The sequence below is a fragment of the Cyprinus carpio genome, chromosome B11, assembly GCF_018340385.1.
Source record: "Cyprinus carpio isolate SPL01 chromosome B11, ASM1834038v1, whole genome shotgun sequence".
Classification (NCBI taxonomy): Eukaryota; Metazoa; Chordata; class Actinopteri; order Cypriniformes; family Cyprinidae; genus Cyprinus; species Cyprinus carpio.
Genome location: NC_056607.1, coordinates 21,620,910 through 21,641,724, shown reverse-complemented (window position 1 = coordinate 21,641,724; position 20,815 = coordinate 21,620,910). Strand labels below are relative to the sequence as shown.

Genomic DNA, 20,815 nt, shown 5'->3' with positions numbered 1-20,815 from the left:
GGAGATACGGTAGGCATGTGCATTTCCATGCAACTCCTTCTCTTTCATTGCTTGCATTTTTCGATATGCTGTTCATTCTTAACCACCATTTGGAGGAATGGAAAATTGTTATTTTAGGGCACAGAAGCCAGGTAATTAGCTGATATCAGGACTGAATGAGATTGGTTCACTGAACTAGTTAGGATGTTTTCATGCCAACAATCAGAGAGCCAAAAGGCTCCTGCATCTTCACTGTATGGTTCACCGTATGAAATCCAGGTCAAAGTTATCTTATAGCTTCATTTCAAACCATTCAAAACAATCTGTACATTCCGGTCTCTGTGACAAGGGGGGAAATCTGAAACTTCCAGATCAGAGAAGTAGGCAGATGTAGGCCAGACTGTTAGATGGCTCTGATCCAGGCGGTGGAGTCATGTTCCTACAGGAATCACTGCGTGCTTGATGATACATAACTGTGGTGATAACAAAACTGATTGTAACTGATGAGAAGTGGAGACAAACCAGGCAAAGTAGTGATGGAACATAATACTGGACTGGTTTTGATAGGATACAGTAATAATATAAAGTTCTGATCACTTTGACGCAGTACTAGAATAAGGGTTAGCCACTGAATATTGAATACTGTTCAAACCACTCAATGCACAGCTAGTTTTTGTTGGTTTGATTCTTGTTCTATATTTTTTATATTAATGAAAAGTGAAATTTTCTTACCTTGTTCCTTACCTTGGCTAATGAATACAAACTGTGTTAAAATCAAATGTGAGGAGAGATGAAGACTTTAAAACACAAGGCATTTCTGATGCTTACAAACACATGACACATCCAGTAAAATTTGCTAATAAATGCTTATATAGCCAGAAACAATACAAATACAAATTGACGGGCTCACGCACATCTCTTTCAGCAATTTTTTCCAGTTTAGTTTATAAACTTTTATTTGTTTTGTAGACAAAGCTTTGTGCTCAACACAGACACAAGACTGAACTGAAATTCAGACAAGAGTGCAGCAGACACAATGCCCAAAAAATTCTAATTGAATGCATTTCCGAACTGTAGTTCTGATTAGACACAAACAGAGTTTCAATTTTAAACTGACTTCTGATCAGGTAACTAGGCTCACATTGTGCAAATTTAAATGCATAGTCCACCCAAAAATGAATATTACCCCATGATTTACTCACCCTCAAGCCATCCTAGGTCTATATGACTTTATTCTTTCTGACAAATACAATCAGAGTTATATTAAAAAATGTCCTGGCTCTTCCAAGCTTTATAATGGCAGGGAATGGCTGTTGATATTTAATAGTCCAATAAAGTGTGTCCATCCATCATAAAAAAGTGCTCCACACAGCTCTGGGGAGTTAATAAAGGCCTCCTGAAGCGAATTGATTCATTTTTGTAAGAAAAAATATCTATATCCAGTCAAAAATATCAGAGGATTTTAATATAAGCCAAAGGGAAAATGGTTTTCCTTTGCTGTAAACAAAACTTGGTTCTTGCAAGACAAGCATATTCTCACTGGACCATAAGTTACGCTTACATCCTACGTCATCTGCTGGAACGCCACTCTTTCGTGTATGCACATACAATAGTAAGCGTAAGTTAGAGATTACACTTTATTAAGTTTAAAATATGGATATTTTTCTTACAAAAATACATTCATTCGCTTCAGAAGGCCTTTATTAACCCTCTGGAGCCACGTGGAACACTTTTTATAATGGATGGATGCACTTTATTGGACTACTGAATATCAACACCCATTCACTGCCATTATAAAATTTGGAAGAGCCAGGACATTTTTTCGTCTGAACAAACATATACACCTTGAGACAATTTTTTTATTTTTGAATGAACCATTTCTTTAAGTTCTGGTTGGGCATTTTGACATAGTAATGAAAAAAGTTCAGACATAAGTTCCACAGTAAAAGTTTAGATGGAAGTCATTCTCTTGCCCAATGGAAGAAATAAGTGTGCAAAGAAAATCAAGTATGCAGATAATAACATATGCATGTCAGAATATGCCCGCTGTGAGTGCGTGTGTGTGTGTGTGTGTGTGTGTGTGTGTGTGTGTGTGTGTGTTCACGTCTTACTCTGATGGTGTTGGCAGGCAAACAGGAGCCACCCATGGCAGACTATTCACAACACACATGTATATGAAACGCTGCAGCGTGTGACCGCACACCACCCTCCAGGCTCAGTGCGCTGTACCTCCCCCTCTCTCTTTCTTTTCTCTTCTCTTGCTTCTTCCCGCCTATCCAACATTTACCCACTAATATGGAAACTTAGTGGGACCTTGAACCTCTAAACTGCATCCCTAGGGAGTCCAGTAATAAGTTTACAGGCTGGTGCGGCGATGTTTACTTTTCTTTTTACTGCTCACAGGAGAGAGACATAATAGATTTGTGAGTTTTGTATCTAAAAGGATGAAAGCAAGCTTTGGGAAGTAGATGGAGTTTCGGAAGATACTTATCTGACATGTTGAAGAGGAAACATCAGCTGTGGAGGATAGTCTACACGAGACAGCCTTCACGTTCTTCTTCAGCAGACCCTAAGGATGAGGTCCTAGAAATGTAGCTGAGACATCTTGGAGTAAGGTGTCCGACTTTCGTTCAGGCTCTTGAGGTCTTCGCCTGTCTGCTCACTTGGAATTTTAGAACAGACTGAAAAGCTGAAGATGTTTCATTTTGCAAAGCGCTGGTAAAAGACTTAAAGTTGTTTCCACAGCTTTTTGAAATGACGCACAAGGATTCTCGAATCCACAGGAGGAATTCACTCTTTAATTGTGGTTCAACTCGGAGACGACACTCATGCATTGGGTATGTTTGGTCATCTACTGTGCATTATGACAGAAAACACTGGTTACACTTTAGTTGACGTACTTGCAAAGTAGAATGTCTGTTGAGGGAGCATCAAAATAAAGCATTATTAAGCAATCTACTAATACTTTAATGACTGCTTGTTGAAGTTGAAAGTTACTTATAGTCTAATGTCAACATGTGTTACCATTTTTACTGGCACAAATAAAGTTACGTAGAGGCTGCTTTGTCAAAGTGTGTTATTTTGAAGTCAGACCAGGCAGGTCAACTACACTTGAACTGAATAACTAAGAGTCGTCTGTTGCTGCAGGGCTGCAAAAACTGAGTTCTTCTGTTGTGTGCAGTTCAGATTTATTACTTTGGCACTCTTCACAGGAGATGGACAGTCTCAGCAGCACCTCAAACAGCTGTATAGACTTTCCGCTTTGGATGTCTCTTGTTCAGATCAAACTGTATGTCACCCAAGTTCAGCCAAAACTTACAATTCTGTCACCATTTGCTCACCTTCGAGATGTTCCAAACCTGTATGAGTTTCTGCTGAACACAAAAGAAGATATTTGTGAAGACTGTTGTTGGTAGCCAAACAGTTTCTGTTTCCTGATTGACCTCCATAGTATTTTTTCCATGCTATGGTACTGAATGTGGACCAGCAGCTGTATGGTTACCAACGTTTTTCAAAATATGTTCAATGGAAAAAATCATACAAATTTGGAACCACTTGAGGGTGAATAAATGATGAAAGAATCTTCATTTTTGGGTGATCTCTTTAAGATAATAAAAACAAATAAAATGATATTATTAGGCACGATATTGATGAGGATATAAATTGAATAATGTAAGTATATATTATATTATGTATTGTATATACTATACTATTTGTTCAATTACTGTAATAAATATTATTTTGTGTATTATTACAAAAAAAGAAAAAAGTATATATATTAAATTTGATAAAAGAGGCATTTGAGTTTTACTCAGTTAACTTGGTTCTAAAGCTGTATGTGCAATATAACATGACAATAAATATCAATTTTATTAAAATATTTCTGAAAAGGCTATGCAATAACTTTTTTGCTGGTTATCTCCAACACTGGTCAAAACATGTCACCTGATGTTATTTGCATGTTTTTGAGTAATGTATACCTTGATAAGTGTTTGTGCATGGTTTGGAGTTGGTGATGATGTAAGAACAATTGCATCTTGCTCTTGAGTCGAGTCTGCTGTGCAGTGCAATGCAAAACCAATGCAAATTTGGGCTGCATGTTTCATGTGTGATAGACACATGTAAGCAAAAGCATTAACATTAGCTACTTACTGTAAATATTCTTTATTGTAGTCTTTGTTGATCACATTAACACTCTTTAGCCCAGGCTATTTACATCTGTAATTACATCTGTAAAGCTGTGTAATAGGAGTCAGTATCATGTGACTTTGGCCAGTTAAACTACAGCAGAACACTGAGCTATTTTTAGGCTCGGTGTGATTCTAAACTCCTCTGTGAACTTCAATTTTTTCCAGATGTGCAGTGAACTCAGCCTATGTTTGAGGACACCATGTTTTAATAATGCTGTTGGAACGCTGCTGGTTTAATGAATATTGGAAAGAATTCGGTGAAAGTTATTTGGGGGTTTTCACTCGGTCGGTGAGCTCGCGCTGCGGCTGAACTGATTTGATTATAAAGGATCCAGTCTTTGCTTGGTTTCTTTATATAACCTGTTCATAATTTGAATACAAGTTTTATGTTTCATGCTGCTATGTACACACTGGAGTTTCAGGAGTGACAGTCATATTAAAATGCGAGAGTGAATCTGAAATTGTGATGACCATAGCAAAGGAAAAATACAGTGTGTGCAGAACTATTAGGCACGTTGATATTCTGGTCTTTGCTTGGGTAAAAAATCCTAAAAAATTATCCTGATTGAAGATTGATTTTTCTATCGGCTTTATGGACAGATAAGTTTTGAGTGACCCTTGAAGGAACAGCACCACCTCCTCTTGTACCACTGCTTGAACATGCTAATGTTTTAATGATTTACTTATAATTATTAATAGTAATAATAATTAACTAATTCTATTCTAATTTATTTCAAATAGTTACAATAGTTTTTGGTGTTGTACTGAAATTGGTACCGAGAACTGTGAAATTTTACTGGTATTGGCACCAACTACTGAAATGTTGGTCTTTCAGGTCACGTTTTATGTCATATCTGACGTAATCCATGTTTATTACTTTGAAATGGACAGAAATTCTTCTAATTCTTCTTCTTAAGTCCTTAATCTACTTTTTTTTGTTCTGTTTCCTGTGAAGTTTTGGAACAACAATGCTTTGCAGTTATTTTAATGTATTTTATCCAGCTGTTCTATTTTTTGAGTGAACTAAAAAAATGGGTTTCTCAGTCAGTGAGCTCCTTCCTGTCTAAGAGGGTGGTTCTTGGCCAAAATCGGTTGCAAAAGTGGGCCAGACTTTATACTGCAGTCAGAGGTCTGGCCATGTGAGACTTGTGTTTGAGGAAAACTGTTTTAGTTCTATTTGTGGTGCAGGAATTTGCATACTGCACCAAAAATATTTAATAAGAATACAGTAAGGCAACTGTATGTTGCTTTGGATAATGAGTGTATAAGTATCAAATGATGTGAAGGTGCTGTAACGACTGAACTTGGGTCACTTTGCTAACTTCAACAAAGACTGTGTCTGAAACCTTGGTGCCTCACTGGCTAGTCAGTCACAACTGTATTTTGTTGATGATGGAATTTGTTAGGGAAATGGGTTTTAGACAGGTTGTTGAGTTGCAAAAAATGTTTAGAGACAATGCTTATTTCTAGGGATGTGATGATTCACTCAGCTCACGATGTGTTTATGATACTGATTTCACAAAATTATTTTCTCAATTCTTTTTTAACAAAATAAGATTTAAGATTATTAACGAAAAGCAGTCATTTTATTATTTCTCAAACAAAATCTTGCAGAATATCTCTATAGAGATCGCTAAACTCCATGTTTGCTAGTGTCTTCAGCTCATCAGTGCTTTTTCTATAGAGAGTGCATGTGCATGGTTGCCAGGTTGGGAAGATTAAGTAAACCACTGGACAGAAAATGTATTTATTTATTTAAAAAAAATGTTTGAAAGCTGGAAATTTGGCAGCTGCAACCATGAAAGCTTGTGGAGGCTTGTTACCAATACAAGATAATGCAAATGCCACATAAAAAAAAAAATAATAATAATAATAAAAAAAAAAAAAAATTATATGGAAATGTTACGCCCCTTGTCATACTGTGATGCGTGTTCCGGTCAGAACACTGGCGAGACAAGACAAAAACAATAAAACCCATTACAAACAAGCCATGGACATAATTACTGATTATAATGACTTATACTGTGTTTTGACGCGTTGCGTATACATAAAACCATGTCTGTATTTGGGAATGGAGAAACGACAAACAACAAGCTCTACTCTACACCAGCGGTTCTCAATTCCAGTCCTCGCGCCCCCCTGCTCTGCATATTTTTGAACGTCTCTCCTTGTTAACACACCTGATTCAGATAATCAGCTCATTAGAAGTGCTCCGTGCATTAACTGTGTTCCCACTGACATGGTCCCTACACAGTGTTCATTGCTCCCTACTCCCTGAGCAGGGGAAATCTGTTGAAGTTTACCTCACTTCAGAACATTCATTCACGGAATTGCGCAACGTCTTCACACACGGACAAGTGTTACAGCATATACCTCTGTAAATAAATACAACTTAAATTCATCTCTCGCACACTTCAATGCACTTACATTCAAATAGAACAAATGATTGAAGCCATAAGAGAAACATACAAAATGTGCAGAGCAGGGGGGCGCGAGGACTGTAATTGAGAACCACTGCTCAAAACTTGCGTTTGAATCATTTCAGTGGCAAATCCTTTACATATGTAACCGTACTTACAGACTGTGAGTCAGAACAGCCGGCATTGAAGTCTTCTCTCCCAGGATCAGGAAACAGTCCTCCATAAAATGTGCTGCACACATCTGAATATTTGGGTTGAACAGTTCTGGAACAGTGTTGTAAATACAGCTTAGCCACTGATTTCTAGTTGTGTCCTCTTTTGGAAGACCAAATGAAATATTTTCACTTTCACAACAAAACAGCGACTGGCACCGCTGTGACACAACATGGCACCGGCGGCAACAGCGAAAATCAAAAGTTACGCCTTCTTTCTTTTTTGTGAACATTTGGACGGCGTTATGCAAATCTTCCCACATAGTAACGTAGACATGTAGGGAAAATCTCAAAAGATTCGTTTCAGGGGGGCGTGGACGAGTCTTAACTTTTATAAAGAATATCTCTTTGGGTTTGAGACTTTAGTCTTTGCAACTTTACAGATCTTCTTTATGCACCAAGAGCTTGTAACACTCCAAAGAGAAAGAAAAAAATTGAAATCGCATCATCTGACCCATTTAATGGTTAATAACCAGAGGGCAAATATTACACTTAATAAATTGAGAGCAGAAGAAATTGTGATCCCAAATCGAAATACAACTTATTTGAATACTAAAGACTTCCTTTCAGTGTCTATTATGCCAAAAAAAGCAGGTTTTCTTCTTTCTTTTCATCTTGATTTATTGTCTAACATGCCAGTGAACATATCATTCTTCCTAAAGCTCTGTGTGCAGGTTTCTCAGGTGAACTGGTGGAAATAATTCTCCTAGCAGTTCTCAATGTGTGGCTGCCCCCTTCTGGCTGAATGCTGATTATTTGCTTTGTGTGAATTGTCTGGACATGGTCGTTTGGTTTGAGAGTTTCAGCTATCATTAGTCAATAAATAATAGCAAGCAAAGACTGTAATACACACAGAGAGAGAGAGAGAGAGAGAGAGAGGAGAAAGTGCAGTCTTTTGGGAATTTATTGCATGTGGAAAGATAAACTTTTGTAGGTGTGTGTGTGTGTGTGTGTGTGTGTGTGTGTGTGTGTGTGTGTGTGTGTGTGTGTGTGTGTGTGTGTGTGTGTGTGTTTACATAGCTCTGTGTCTCATAGTAGAGAATACTGTTGATCCTATTCACAGTTTCACACTATTCATACATGAGAATCTCTTGTTCTCAAGATTTGCTTTCCTGGCATCATAAATGTAAGTGTCTGTCTGATCCATTAGGGCTTGATTATTAGATGATTATTAAATTGTGAGGAGAGGTGAGCTATAATTTTTTTATAAGCAAATTTACTTCTTCTTTTTTTAACCCTTGCAATAAATAGGCCTAGTTGATCATTTTAATTAAATAAATAAATAAATAAATAAATTATGCATGTTAAAATGAAATAAAAAATAAGATGAAATTCTTAAACATAAAAACTTAAAATGTAAAATAAAATAAGATGAAATACTAACATTACTAAACATAAACATTAAATATAAATATAAGGCAAAAATCTTGAAATCAAAATAAAAAACTGAAATAAGTCATTTGAAGTACTGAAATTACAAAAACTAGAACTATAAAATTTTTTGTTGAAATTTGTTTTGAAATGAGGCTAAAATAACATAAAATATAAATATAATACAAAGTACTTTAAATTAACAGTTAAAATGTTGACTTGGCAACTATCTGAAATAAAATAAGCTGAAGTACTAAAACAACTAAAATTAACATATAAAATTAAAAGGTAGATAGGTATATCTAAAGAAAACAAAAATTAATAGAAATCATTAATTAATTAATTATTGTAAAATGAAAACTCAAAATAAAATATAAAAAAATGAAAATAAATTATTAATAAATACTATAATTTAAAAAATAATAATATTAAGATAATACTGCTAACAACCAGAATGCGCTAGAAATGTACATAAAACCTAGTAAGAGCACCTTAGCAACCACATACAAAATGCAGAAACCACCCTACAACACCATATCAACTGTCTATCAGTGCCCTAGAAAATACTCAGCAACTGCAAAGCAACGTGTCATATTTTTAATAAACAACAATAAAACTCTAAACAACTCATTCCCACATTAATATTTTAAGTCAGCATCCACTTTATTGTGGCAGACTGGAAGCAATTCTTGTAATAGATTTGGTGACGGTGCAGACAGTGTGTGTGTGTGTGTGTGTATGCATGTGACATTGGCTCTATGTGAAGGGCCTGTGAGAGAGCCGCTCCTCAAACCCCCATGAGCAAATATTTACCCTGATTTGAGCAGAGATCAGATTCAGTCCTGTGGGAAGTCAAATCAGGGAGATGAGGGTCCTCACACTGCCACAGACGACTGAGCTATGAACAAAATTTTCCAGTATAAATACTACAGCAAAATAAACATACATTAGGCTCCAAAAATATGTGGACACTGCAGTAATGCTTAAAATGAATGTAAATACATTACAAACCAAATTTTGTCAAATGTAATCTCCACCTTCTGATGCCTTTTTGCCATTTGAAATGACAAAGGTGCTAAGGAAAAAAAAAATTACATGTCAAAGTTTTATTTTTATTTTTTTTTCTACAAAAGCTGTTGATTGAGCTTAACTTAACCTGGAATATTGCTCTTGTTACTCTAACTTGAAAATCCTTATCACATTTTGTCTTAATAAACTTAATAAACATTTTATCCCATGAGTAAAAGTGTATTTTAAAAAAAAAGTATAATAATAATAAAAAAATAAACATTGAAGCACATGTATAGTATCTGATTTTAATTTTAACTGTTAAAAAAAATAAAACTGTGTTATTCGATTACATTTAAAGTTCATATAATTTAAATGTACTAATCTAGAATTTCATTATTACAAATATATAATTACAGATATTACCGATATATCAAATACATGACGTAATTTCAATAGAAATGTAATATTTCAGTTTATTTATTGTCAGCACATTCAGTAGTGTTTCAAAGACAACAGAATTATGAAATTACATTAATATGACAAGAAATCCTACTTAAGTGGGTCACATAGCATTCAAAAATTCAGCTAATTTCATTTAATATAAATTTAAACTATATAACTTTTTATTTAATTGCAATTAACATGCAGTTAAGTGTCTGAAAGCATTAGATTCAGTTTGCACTGAAGTATATTCTTTCCATAATAAGTACTCTTTTTTTTTTTTAAGTGTCCAAAAGTGTACTTCTTTTTCACAAAAAATGAGTATGTGCTTTTTATGTCACTTTGATATTTTGTAATCTAATGCAGTGGCATTCATACTGTTAGAGTTTGAGACATGTACACAGGGATGTACTGTAAATGCACTTGGCTTATGGCTCGCTCGATCAAATAGTTAATACACATTCACCAATCTGGTGGTTCCGCCTTCTCCATGGGCTGTGACTCACTGTTCAGCTGCCAGTCCCACACACACACACACACACACACCCATATGAGGCCAGCATGCTGGTGTAAACTTATGTATACGAGTTCATCTGTCTGAGCTGCCGGAGGGGAGCGAGAGAGAGAGAGAGAGAGAGACTGGCTCTTGGTGACTTTGGAAGTTTGTTTGTTTGTGAATTATCCTTGTATTTTACAGCAGATTTACAGACTATAAAAAATACATTTTATGAGGACTAAAAGGAGTCAGTGTGATTCTAAACTGAAGGATGACGACTAGGCAAATGCGAGATGTCTGGGGGAACTCGGTCATGTCAGCATGGCTCCATGTGTTCATCGCTCAGTAACTCAGTGGTGGGGAGCATGTGTTTCAGACTACATGAGAGGAACAGCTGATTTCTGGAGGGAAACTGCAAAGGAGCGAGAGACACGAAGGAAATATGAGTTTGCCAACAGGCTGTGTCTTTCTTCCACCCAGCGACCGCACTTTTAAAGTTCGGAATGTCAGTCTTTGCGGCTCGCCGTGTGCTGTCAACTGTCCAATTGACATTGTGCAGAAACGCAGGCGGTAATTGATTTTTTTTATGTTATTTTTTGCTTGTGTTGTGTATAGAAACAGTTATGCAGGGAATGCATTTTGGTATTTAAAAGTTTTTTTCTTTAAAAGTGTTAAAATTAGTTTTTACCAGTTCAACAGGAGCCAAGTAAGCCAATCGTAGGTTGATTTCCACAAAAAGGGCGACATTGAGACTCTGCGGTGCTGTCAAAATATTTGTTTGAGTGGTCTGACATCAACTGCTGGCTCAACCAATAGAACGCAACCTTGAAAACTACACTCATTTTCTCCATAGGGAAATTGATTTTTTAGCAATAACTGATAAACCTTTTAAAGACAGACCTGTTGTGAGGTCAGAGGTTCTTTACTGATTGTTTATGCTTTTGTTGAACCCATCTGTTTGCCTTAATTCAGCATTTTCAAAATAACTGGAGTTTGTAGTAAAAAAAAAAAAAACTCAATTACCCATGATGCTGTACAGAAATTTCTGACGAATATAGAGTCAAAGTGAACAAAGCATGGCAAAAAATCTTTAGCTCCACCCATTCCCTGTAATGACATCATCAAGCCAGTCTCCCTACGTTCTCAAAATACTTAAATAATTGTGTGATATATATATATATATATATATATATATATATATATATATATATATATATATATATATATATATATATATATATATATATGACACACATACATATATATATGTATGTGTGTGTGTGTGTGCATATTTTTGCAGTGCTTCATGGGATTGTAGTTTCTTCCCTTGTTAAATCTGTAAAGTACGCAGTCTTGTACCTTTGTCTTTTTGACTGATTTTCATATACTTTTTGCTTCAAATCATAGTTGGTTGGTTTGGTTCATGGCTTATGACACTTTAAAAAAGTTTTTTTTTTTTTTCCCTATAAAAAAATTAATGGAAAAAATACTTCTGCTGAAAAAGTGGGCGGGCACTAATGCACTCTATAGCAAATGTTAGGGGTGGAGCTACTTGTTTGTCTGACCAATAGCAAATGGGGGCAGGGTTGAAGGGGAGATAGTAATGTTTGGGGAGAAAAGTTTAAAATTGTTTTTGATGATCATAAAATGAAACACTGTCAAGTCTGATTTTTGTTATGATGGCATTTTTGGGTGATACTGTTATGCTTAATAGTGGCACTTATAAGTTGAGGATGTCAACATAGCCTGCATTAGAAAGAAATGGCAACATTTAAATTAACTGGGTTTATTGAAATAAAAAACATTGTTTAATGCCCCTGAATCACCTAAATATATTAATTTATACCCACAAAACTAGTTTTTATTCTGTAGGTTAAATCAGGTAGAAATAGCTCTTACAGTTGGTTACAGTTGCATGATTTCCACTATTTACAGTGTATATAATGCTTCATTCAGTAAGCAGTTTGTTATGCAAATGACAGCACAGTTTTGTTTCTTGCTGCCAATATATGCCAATATATTTCTTATGCTTGCTGCCGGCACCATCATGACATAGAGTAAAAGTTATGTTTAGCATTCAGTTGCTAGTTTGTAGTTAACAGAAGCAGATTCATTTGAGGTCATTTGACATGTCTAATTATGTTGTGATTAACTCAGTTGTTTTAGTAGCATTTTAGTAGATATTTTATGCATATAGATTTTATATATTTTTTTTACCCTGTTTCAAAGATGTTTGAAAAAGCTTTTTCTGCCAAAGACTTACTTTTTAGTTTAGTCCTTCATGGGAACTTGGAATGTGTAATTAGATAAATGTTGTTTACAGCAGTGCCACAACTTGGTGCATTAAATATAAAAACGCATACAGCAATAAAAAGGCCAAACAACACACACAACCAGTGTAGCCTGATTCACGAATAAATTAATCTTATGAAGTTGGTTCTTTTAATGAATTCAAAGTAACAAGTTACCAGTTTAAGGATTAGCTATATAAATCAGTCTTATTTGCATTTGGACATTTGTTCTGTCAGTCTGTGTAGTGCGACTCAAATAAGAGCTAAAAAGTATATCCTTCATTCCCCAGTGAGCCACACATGCTGGATACATCAGAGAAATGAACTTTCACTGGTGTTCATTCAGGATGTTTGTGTTTGTCATTAGCAGGTCCTGAGAGTTTCCTTCATGACAGTGATGGAGTGAACCTCATAAAACCACATACTGGTTCAACCTGAAATCAAATCATAAAATAATCAGTAATAAAAGTAATACACTACACAGAAAATATATTTAAAATTCTAAATTCTCATTTATGTCTAGATATTTCTCTCTCTCTCTCTCTCTCTCTCTCTCTCTCTCTCTCTCTCTCTCTCTCTCTTTCTTCTTCTTCTTCTTCTTATTTTATTTTTTAATTAATTAATTTTTTATTTATTTTAATTTTACCCATTATGGTGTTTAGGGGGAGGAATGTGCTTACCACTTCATCCATTGAATTATTTTATTTGAAATTTTATTATTCTATTGATTTTGGTCTGAAATGACCTGACAAGGTATTATAGGTTTACAATGATGTGTACATATATATATATATATATATATATATATATAAAATTATCTACACTATCATGAATGAACTGTATTCTTTGAAGTTCCTTGGATTGTGTAAATACCATCACTGAGGACAATATATGACATATGATCTCCCAGGGCCCCTGTCACTGCCAAATGCTTTTGTTTGGAAATAGTAGTTATAACCTACACTGATACTGTATGTCATTCTGATATGAGGTCTTTATCGCAAACACATCAAGCACGCTGTCTTTTATCTCCGAGCAAATTCACGTCACTTTCAGGACTGTGCACAGCAACGCAGTCTGCCATGTTCGGTCTCTGTTAGTGACCTGGAAAGAAGTGTGTGTGTGCAGATGGAATATTTCTGAATCTACAATAATAAGTCTTGATTCAACATTACTTTAAAGAGATAGTTCACCCCAAAAAATGTCAGCCTTTTCTCCTCGAAACCCGTTCAAGCTGATTGTCCATACATTGAAAGCATTCAATGACCGCCTCTTATCAGATTGCATTGTCACCATAACCCAACAACTCCAGAGTTCAGTTATCATTAGGTTGAGACCACCTCATTTAGGCCATCTTGAACCAATTATTAAGTATATGCCTAAACAAAACCGAACATAGGATAAAACATGCCAGGTTCCCGAAACAAATGCTCCAAATGAGCCAGGTGTGAAAACTCGCTTAAATTTAGTATTTTAGAGATACTTTTATAGTTTTTATTAACATTGTGAATCAGTTTTAAATTTTATATATTCTGTTTTCATTAAAATAATTTTTGTGATTTTTGGTCGTTTTTGTTTTAATTTACATTTACATTTAGTCATTTAGCAGACACTTTTATCCAAAGCGACTTACAAATGAGGACAATGGAAGCAATCAAAAACAACAAAAGAGCAATGATATATAAGTGCTATAACAAGTCTCAGTTAGCTTAAACGCAATACACGTAGCAAGGGCTTTTAAATAATATAATAAATAAAAAGAAAACAGGGAGAATAGAAAAAGAATAGAGAAAGTTGTTAATTGTATAATAAATGAAGATAAAATAGATAGAATACAAAAAGATAAGAAAGGTAGTAAGAGTTTTTTTTATTTTTTAAGAATAGAATTAGAATAGTGAGTGCTAAAGTTAGAGGGTCAAATAAAAATGGAAGAGATGTGTTTTAAGACGATTCTTGAAGATGGCTAAGGACTCAGCTGCTCGGATTGAGTTGGGCAGGTCATTCCACCAGGAGGGAACATTTAATTTAAAAGATGGCACAATCAAGCGACGTTCACTTGCAGAACGCAAGCTTCTAGAGGGCACATAAGTCTGAAGTAATGAATTTAGCTAAAGGGGTGCAGAGCCAGTGGTGGTTTTGTAGGCAAACATCAATGCCTTGAATTTTATGCGAGCAGCTATTGGTAGCCCGTGCAAATTGATAAACAGAGGTGTGACGTGTATTCTTTATGGCTCATTAAAAATTAATCTTGCTGCCGTGTTCTGGATTAATTGTAAAGGTTTGATAGAACTGGCTGGTAGACCTGCCAAGAAAGCATTGCAATAGTCTAGCCTCGACAGAACAAGAGCTTGAACAAGGAGTTGTGAAGCATGTTCTGAAAGAAAGGGCCGGATCTTCTTGATGTTGAATAAAGCAAATATGCAGGTCTGGACAGTTTTAGCAATGTGGTCTGAGAAAGTTAGCTGATCATCAATCATAACTCCAAGGTTCCTGGCTGTTTTTGAAGGAGTAATTACTGTTAAACAACCTAACTTGATGGTGAAATTGTGATGAAACAATGGGTTTGCTGGAACCACAAGCAGTTCTGTCTTGGCAAGGTTGAGTTGAAGGTGATGGTCCTTCATCCAGAAAGAAATGTCTGTTAGACAAGCTGAGATGCGAGCAGCTACCGTTGGATCATCAGGATGGAATGAGAGGTATAGTTGAGTGTCATCAGCATAGCAATGGTATGAAAAGCCATGTTTCTGAATGACAGAACCTAATGATGCCATGTAGACAGAGAAGAGAAGTGGTCCAAGAACTGAGCCCTGAGGCACCCCATATTTATATTTTTATTTCAATTTATATATGACAAGCATAATCGTCTGTAATATTTGCCTGCTGGTAATTTATTTTGAAAGTTTTTATTTTTAGTTCGTTATTTTTGTGATCTTGCATTGGTAACAAGCTGCCACAAGCTTTCATGGCTCCGGTTGCCAGATTTCAGAGTGTAAATTCCCCAATCAGAGCCTCTTCATAAATTGATACATTTCTGCCAAACCTGGCAACCTGCACATTTCGAAAAAGCACTGATGAGTTGAAAACCTGTAAGTTTTAGCATTTAGCGTTCTCTATTGAGGTATTCTGCTCAAATAAATGTGTAATGAAGCCAGTCTGTTTTCGTTTGCTTGCTAAATCTGCGAGCCAACCATGCGAGTGTTATGTGAAAGTGCAATAATTCCAATAAAAAGTGAAAATTATAAAATGACAATCATTGTGATTGTATTTGTTGCGCAAAATAATCATGATTAACAATTTAACAATCGTCTAATTTTTTAATTACCATTTGTTCATGGTTTTAATTTTGATTAACTATAAAAACCCAGGTTTATATGGGTTTAGAACTACATTCGGGTGAGAAAATTTGGGTGAAATGTTCCTTTATCTGCTTTTGTGGCCCACTTGATACACACATGACAAGTGGCTGCAGTTTTTATGTTATTTTGGGGTGATTATTACCTAATTTGAGCAGGAAGTTGCAGTGGTCATCCTTGAATTATTCATTTATTGGAACATTTAGATTTAAGCCACATCTGCTCCTCTGATCGGGGTTCGTCCATCTCCGCAGAGCTGCTCTAGGCCCATCATGCACTGAGTCTTTATGACTAGCCACTGTGCACTTTAATTGGCTCTGCTCAGTAAGCGATGTGTCCTGTCCTGTCACGATCGAAGCAATGTTCCAAATAAAGACTGATTCCTAATCAGAGACACTAGAGTCAGAGCTCTGGAATACAGCTGATGTTCAGGTGAACGAGGGAGAAGAACTGTCCTTTATTACTGCAGACCTCTCATCGTGCTCTTCACACCAAGAGGTTATTGATCCCACCATCCCAGATCTCTCTCATAACATGAGCTCCTGGTGGGACTGGCTGTCTCCAGTGCCTCGTGTTTGCCTGCTCAGAGTCACACATAAGCAGGCAGAAACACAGTAATGACTTTGAAAGTGTTTAAAATCATCAGCTTGAGAATCATCAGCTTCTTTGTTACTACATTTTACAATGTGCAATGGCATTTATAATGTAGTCTTGAAATTTAGAATCAACTTTGAATATTTATAAAATCATAATTTATAAAATTAGACACATTTCTATAATGTAAATATTCAAAACAATATTTTCATGCACACTCAATGTTAAGCACATAGTTTTTCATACACACATACACACTAATGTAATACAGGCATGAAAAATAATATGAAAATTATTCTCAATTGATCTTATAATTATGGTTCTTATTGTCTGTTGAAAACAATGAATTTTTCAGAATCCATTTTAGAATGAACTTTGAATATTTATAAAATATTTCAAATGTAAATATTCAATACATCATATTTTTATGCAGACACACAAAATGTTAAGCATGTAGTATATAATTAAATTACAAAAAAAAATTTGTTTGAATTTCATTCAGTTAAAAATTAAAATTTGAACTACAATTCCACATTCTGCTTGCTAACTTCAAATTCCCTAAATCTGTTGAACTAAATTAGTTTCTCCCCTGCATTAAGATTCACATTTAATGACATTAACAATGAGTGTTGAATTATGAAACATGTACAGATGGTAGACAACCAAAATGAGTAATACCGCCGCGCGTACCGCCGCCGCAGGGCCGCGGCGTTAACTTCAAGTCAGTCAAGTGTTAAAATCCTTCGCGAAACTACCACCAGGTGGCGCAAAGGGACGGATTGCGAACTGAATGTAATTGTAAAATGAGATAAAAGGAGGAGGTAAAAACAACAATAACATTATGATATAACATTGTACCATCTTTAAAAAACCATTAAAAAATGTACAGTGAGTTAATTTCAAAATGTAGGATAGTCTTAGGCTACAGTCTACTCATCAAAAATTAAAAGAAGACCTTTACACAAAGGATCTTATGCTTGCTATTGTTATTAAACAGTCATTAAATATAAGGCCTATATATACGGATAAAAAGCTAAATGTTTTCATTTCGGTTCATTCTTGGTTTAAAAAAAAAAATCCTTCAGGTTCCATTTGCAGATAGAAATGAGAACGGTCCAGCATTTAGCAATAATTATGATTCATTCTGTTATTATTCTTGATTTTTCAAACTGCTAACACTTTGCATTTTTGAATTATACCTTTACTGTGTGTGACCAAAAATTTTGAATTTTCTGTTTCAGATGTTTGATCGCGCTGGTGCCTCGCGCACATTCATTGGAAACAGTAGCCGTTCACCCGTGCCATTTGGCGCAAGCAGCGGTCCACTTTGGCATATTTTTTGTTAATTATGATTTTTATTTTTTTCCCCGTCGATACTGAAACATGCGTGAACTACAAAGCCTATTTTTCCTAATGAATAATAGTTAAGCTTGAAATAGGCAACATCACGAATATGGAAACGTTTGGATTTCTCCCGAATGAGAGCCCAACCTTACCTTATGGTTCGCTTTATATTATTATTCATTTATATATTTTTTTTGTTTGTTTATAGCTAAGCCTATATTATTATATACTGCAATTTTATTTATCCATTAGAATTATATATTTATAATTATTGTTCTGTTCTGATAAATTTGTTTAAATTTAAAGGATTTGGTTGTAAAGTGAAGAGAACTAAAAATATCCTGTTGGCACATTATAACATTATTAGGCCAGCCGTTATTATTTCTGAATGTAATAAAATGCAACTTATACATGACTTATATATTCTTATATATATACTTATATATTTTTTCCTCTCACAAACTTAATTTATTTTTTAGCCTGTTTTAAAAAATAAATAAATAAATAAATAAATAAAATAACATGCAGCAAACGAAAGTAGGTGATTAATCGGTTAAAATTTGTTACTGTGGGGTAATTATAATTATTATATACTTAGGAACAGAGTCTGGGCCTAATCTAGGCTATCCAGGGTTTTTAATTAAAATTTTTTTTTTTCATTGCATCTGAAAATGACTTTGTGCAGCACATTCACGCTCAACCTGCCTCGCGCGTTGCTCAGCGGACGATTTAAAAATGTTTGATATAAAGGTTGCTGTCCCATTTTATACAGGAATTGTTCATTTAAAAAAAAAAATCGAATTATATTGTTAGTTCTAATTATATTGTTAACACAAGTTAATTTAGGCTATTTAACATGCACTGTGACATTTTACCCTTTATAACTTATAAACTCATTGAGATTTTAAAGTCAGTTTAATAGTATTGAAGTTCAAGTTTTTAAAAAAAGGTTTTAAATGCTTAAATTATTTCTATGAATTAATAATATGTTATCAGGTTTTAATTGCTTAAATTATTTCTATGAATTAATAATATGTTATCATGTTTATTCTTGTAGAAAATAAGTGAAAAAATAAGGGACGATCCAAATATTTGTCTTATTTGTTTTGCTTCACCTATTTATTTAAGCTACAATTATTCTAAAAAAAAAAAAAAAAAAAAAAAAAACAAAAAAAAAACATAATGTAATTAAAAGTGCCATCGGCCTGAGTAAATTTGACCATTATAGAATTGTGACTTTAAAGGTTAGTGATTTAGGAGGTGAAAATACTGTGAAATTACAAATGTTATGGGATCTTAAAGCATAACAACTGAAGGGCTATGAAACGTTAGCCCAGTGGTTCTCAACCTTTTTTTCCAACGGGCCGCACTATGGTGCTAATGCAAGTCTCGCGGCCGCACGCATATCATTTACATATTACGTTATCAATACAAACCAACCTGATTTATAATATTATAGCCTAAATATTATGATATTTAATCGATTACATTCATTGAAATAAATTAATAATTCTACTCCCCATAAATAAAACACCTGATGCTGTCGGGAGCTGACCAATTTTGTGAAATTCGGCTCGAAAGGAGTAACAGCACAATGAAGTTGCGATTGTAAGTTGCAGTCTGTAAGACGCGCACGGGAGCATGACTTGACGCGCGACATTGCAGAAAATGTGCGTTCACAAATGTAGCCTATGTTGATCCAAATATGGAAAGCACTTTCGAATTTAATAATATGAGGTTCTCTCCAGAGATGTTTTGCCACATTTCTGCAATTAAGGATGATTGCTGCGTAGTATGGGTGTTTTCTATTTGCCTGAACTTCTTCAAGTGAGTTACGGCGCAAACCGAAAATCCAGCACTCTCCTTCACTGCTGATACTGTGACTATTCTTGTTTGTATGTGTTCATTTGCTGGCATTTCTACACTTCTTTTTACTCCCTTAAAAACAAATTTGTCAATTCTGATGCTCAATTTTACCGAACTAATGGCTGTTGATGACTATTTGAATTGAATTCTGCCAAAGTGCGCGCTTGTATGTGTTCATAAAATGCGGAACGTAGGTCTGCTCATGTCTGAAAATAATATATGAAAAACAAAAGAATTTTACATATAAACATTAGGCTATAAGCTTATATTTTTTTAGTACATTTTTAAATGAATGTAAAAACTAAAATGAATTGTAAAACTGAAAGTTATTTTTTTAAATTGTGTTCAGCATGGTGGGCCTCATTTGAATTCGTGGCAGGCCGCATGCGGCCCGTGGGCCGCAGGTTGAGAAACCGCTGCGTTAGCCAGTAAAGCATTTTTTTAAACAATGGCACTTAAAGTTTTGAACTAAAAATTATTTCAACCATATAGCCTGTGAATAAATAAAATGCATCCTTTTCAATGAAAGAACACTGAGAGTTTGCTTCTGGTGTTTGGATTTGTACTTCAATAATTAGCTCCAAGTTTAGGAATAGCCAACACGGTTTTTTTCTTTTTTATTTTTCTCTCTCTCTCTCTCTCTCTCTCTCTCTCTCTCTCTCTTTCTTTAACTCTCCATTTAATTAACAGCATTAACTTACAATGAAATACATCTTCCTTCAGGTAGACTGAATGTTTTTCTGTCTTGCTAAATGTTGGGCTCATGATCAGTAAGTTGTATTCGCTCAAACTGATTTAGTTAAATCAAAATTTGCGGACTTTGAAGCTGGGCGCAGTTAGCGCGAGTCACGTGCGCTGTGAAGCGGGAGCAGCTGATGGAGGACTCCGCTTGGTCTTAAAGCCTTCCGCAAACGCTACGTTCACAAATAACAATGATTTTCGTAAAATAATGATTAATTATCAATTGATAATTTGTTATTATTATGGTCTTGTGAAAACAACAATATGGGCTGCGGGAAAATAATGAATAAAAAAAGAGTAAGGCTGCTGTGAGTGCAGGCATGTTTCAGCCCAGTAACATGAGAACACACTGTTCCTCACAGACAAAAAACAGACCGAATTCAGTTCAGCTGGAGGGGGCTGGGGGTAGCTCTGTATAGCTTGTGGGGGTCGAGATAAAAGTGTGAATCTCTTGGTCTTTCATATGCACAGTGTCTTATGAGGGTATCAAACTTGCAGAACAGGTT

General features: G+C 35.0%; 1 protein-coding gene across 4 annotated transcripts in view; it reads left to right on the top strand.

Annotated features, from left to right (window-relative positions):
* The window catches only part of LOC109070621 (cAMP-specific 3',5'-cyclic phosphodiesterase 4D-like), a 73,290-nt gene that overhangs the window by 32,482 nt on the left and 19,993 nt on the right, over nt 1-20,815 (top strand). The window contains exon 1 of one of the 4 annotated variants that reach the window (XM_042734578.1): nt 2,203-2,816. The exons of 2 other annotated variants lie outside the window; for them this stretch is intronic. In XM_042734578.1, the coding sequence (XP_042590512.1) occupies nt 2,734-2,816 (83 nt within the window). In that variant the 5' untranslated portion in view covers nt 2,203-2,733. Of the gene's footprint in view, nt 1-2,202; nt 2,817-10,176; nt 10,691-20,815 lie in introns of those variants that run through there. One more of the 4 variants, XM_042734576.1, reaches the window with a different exon arrangement.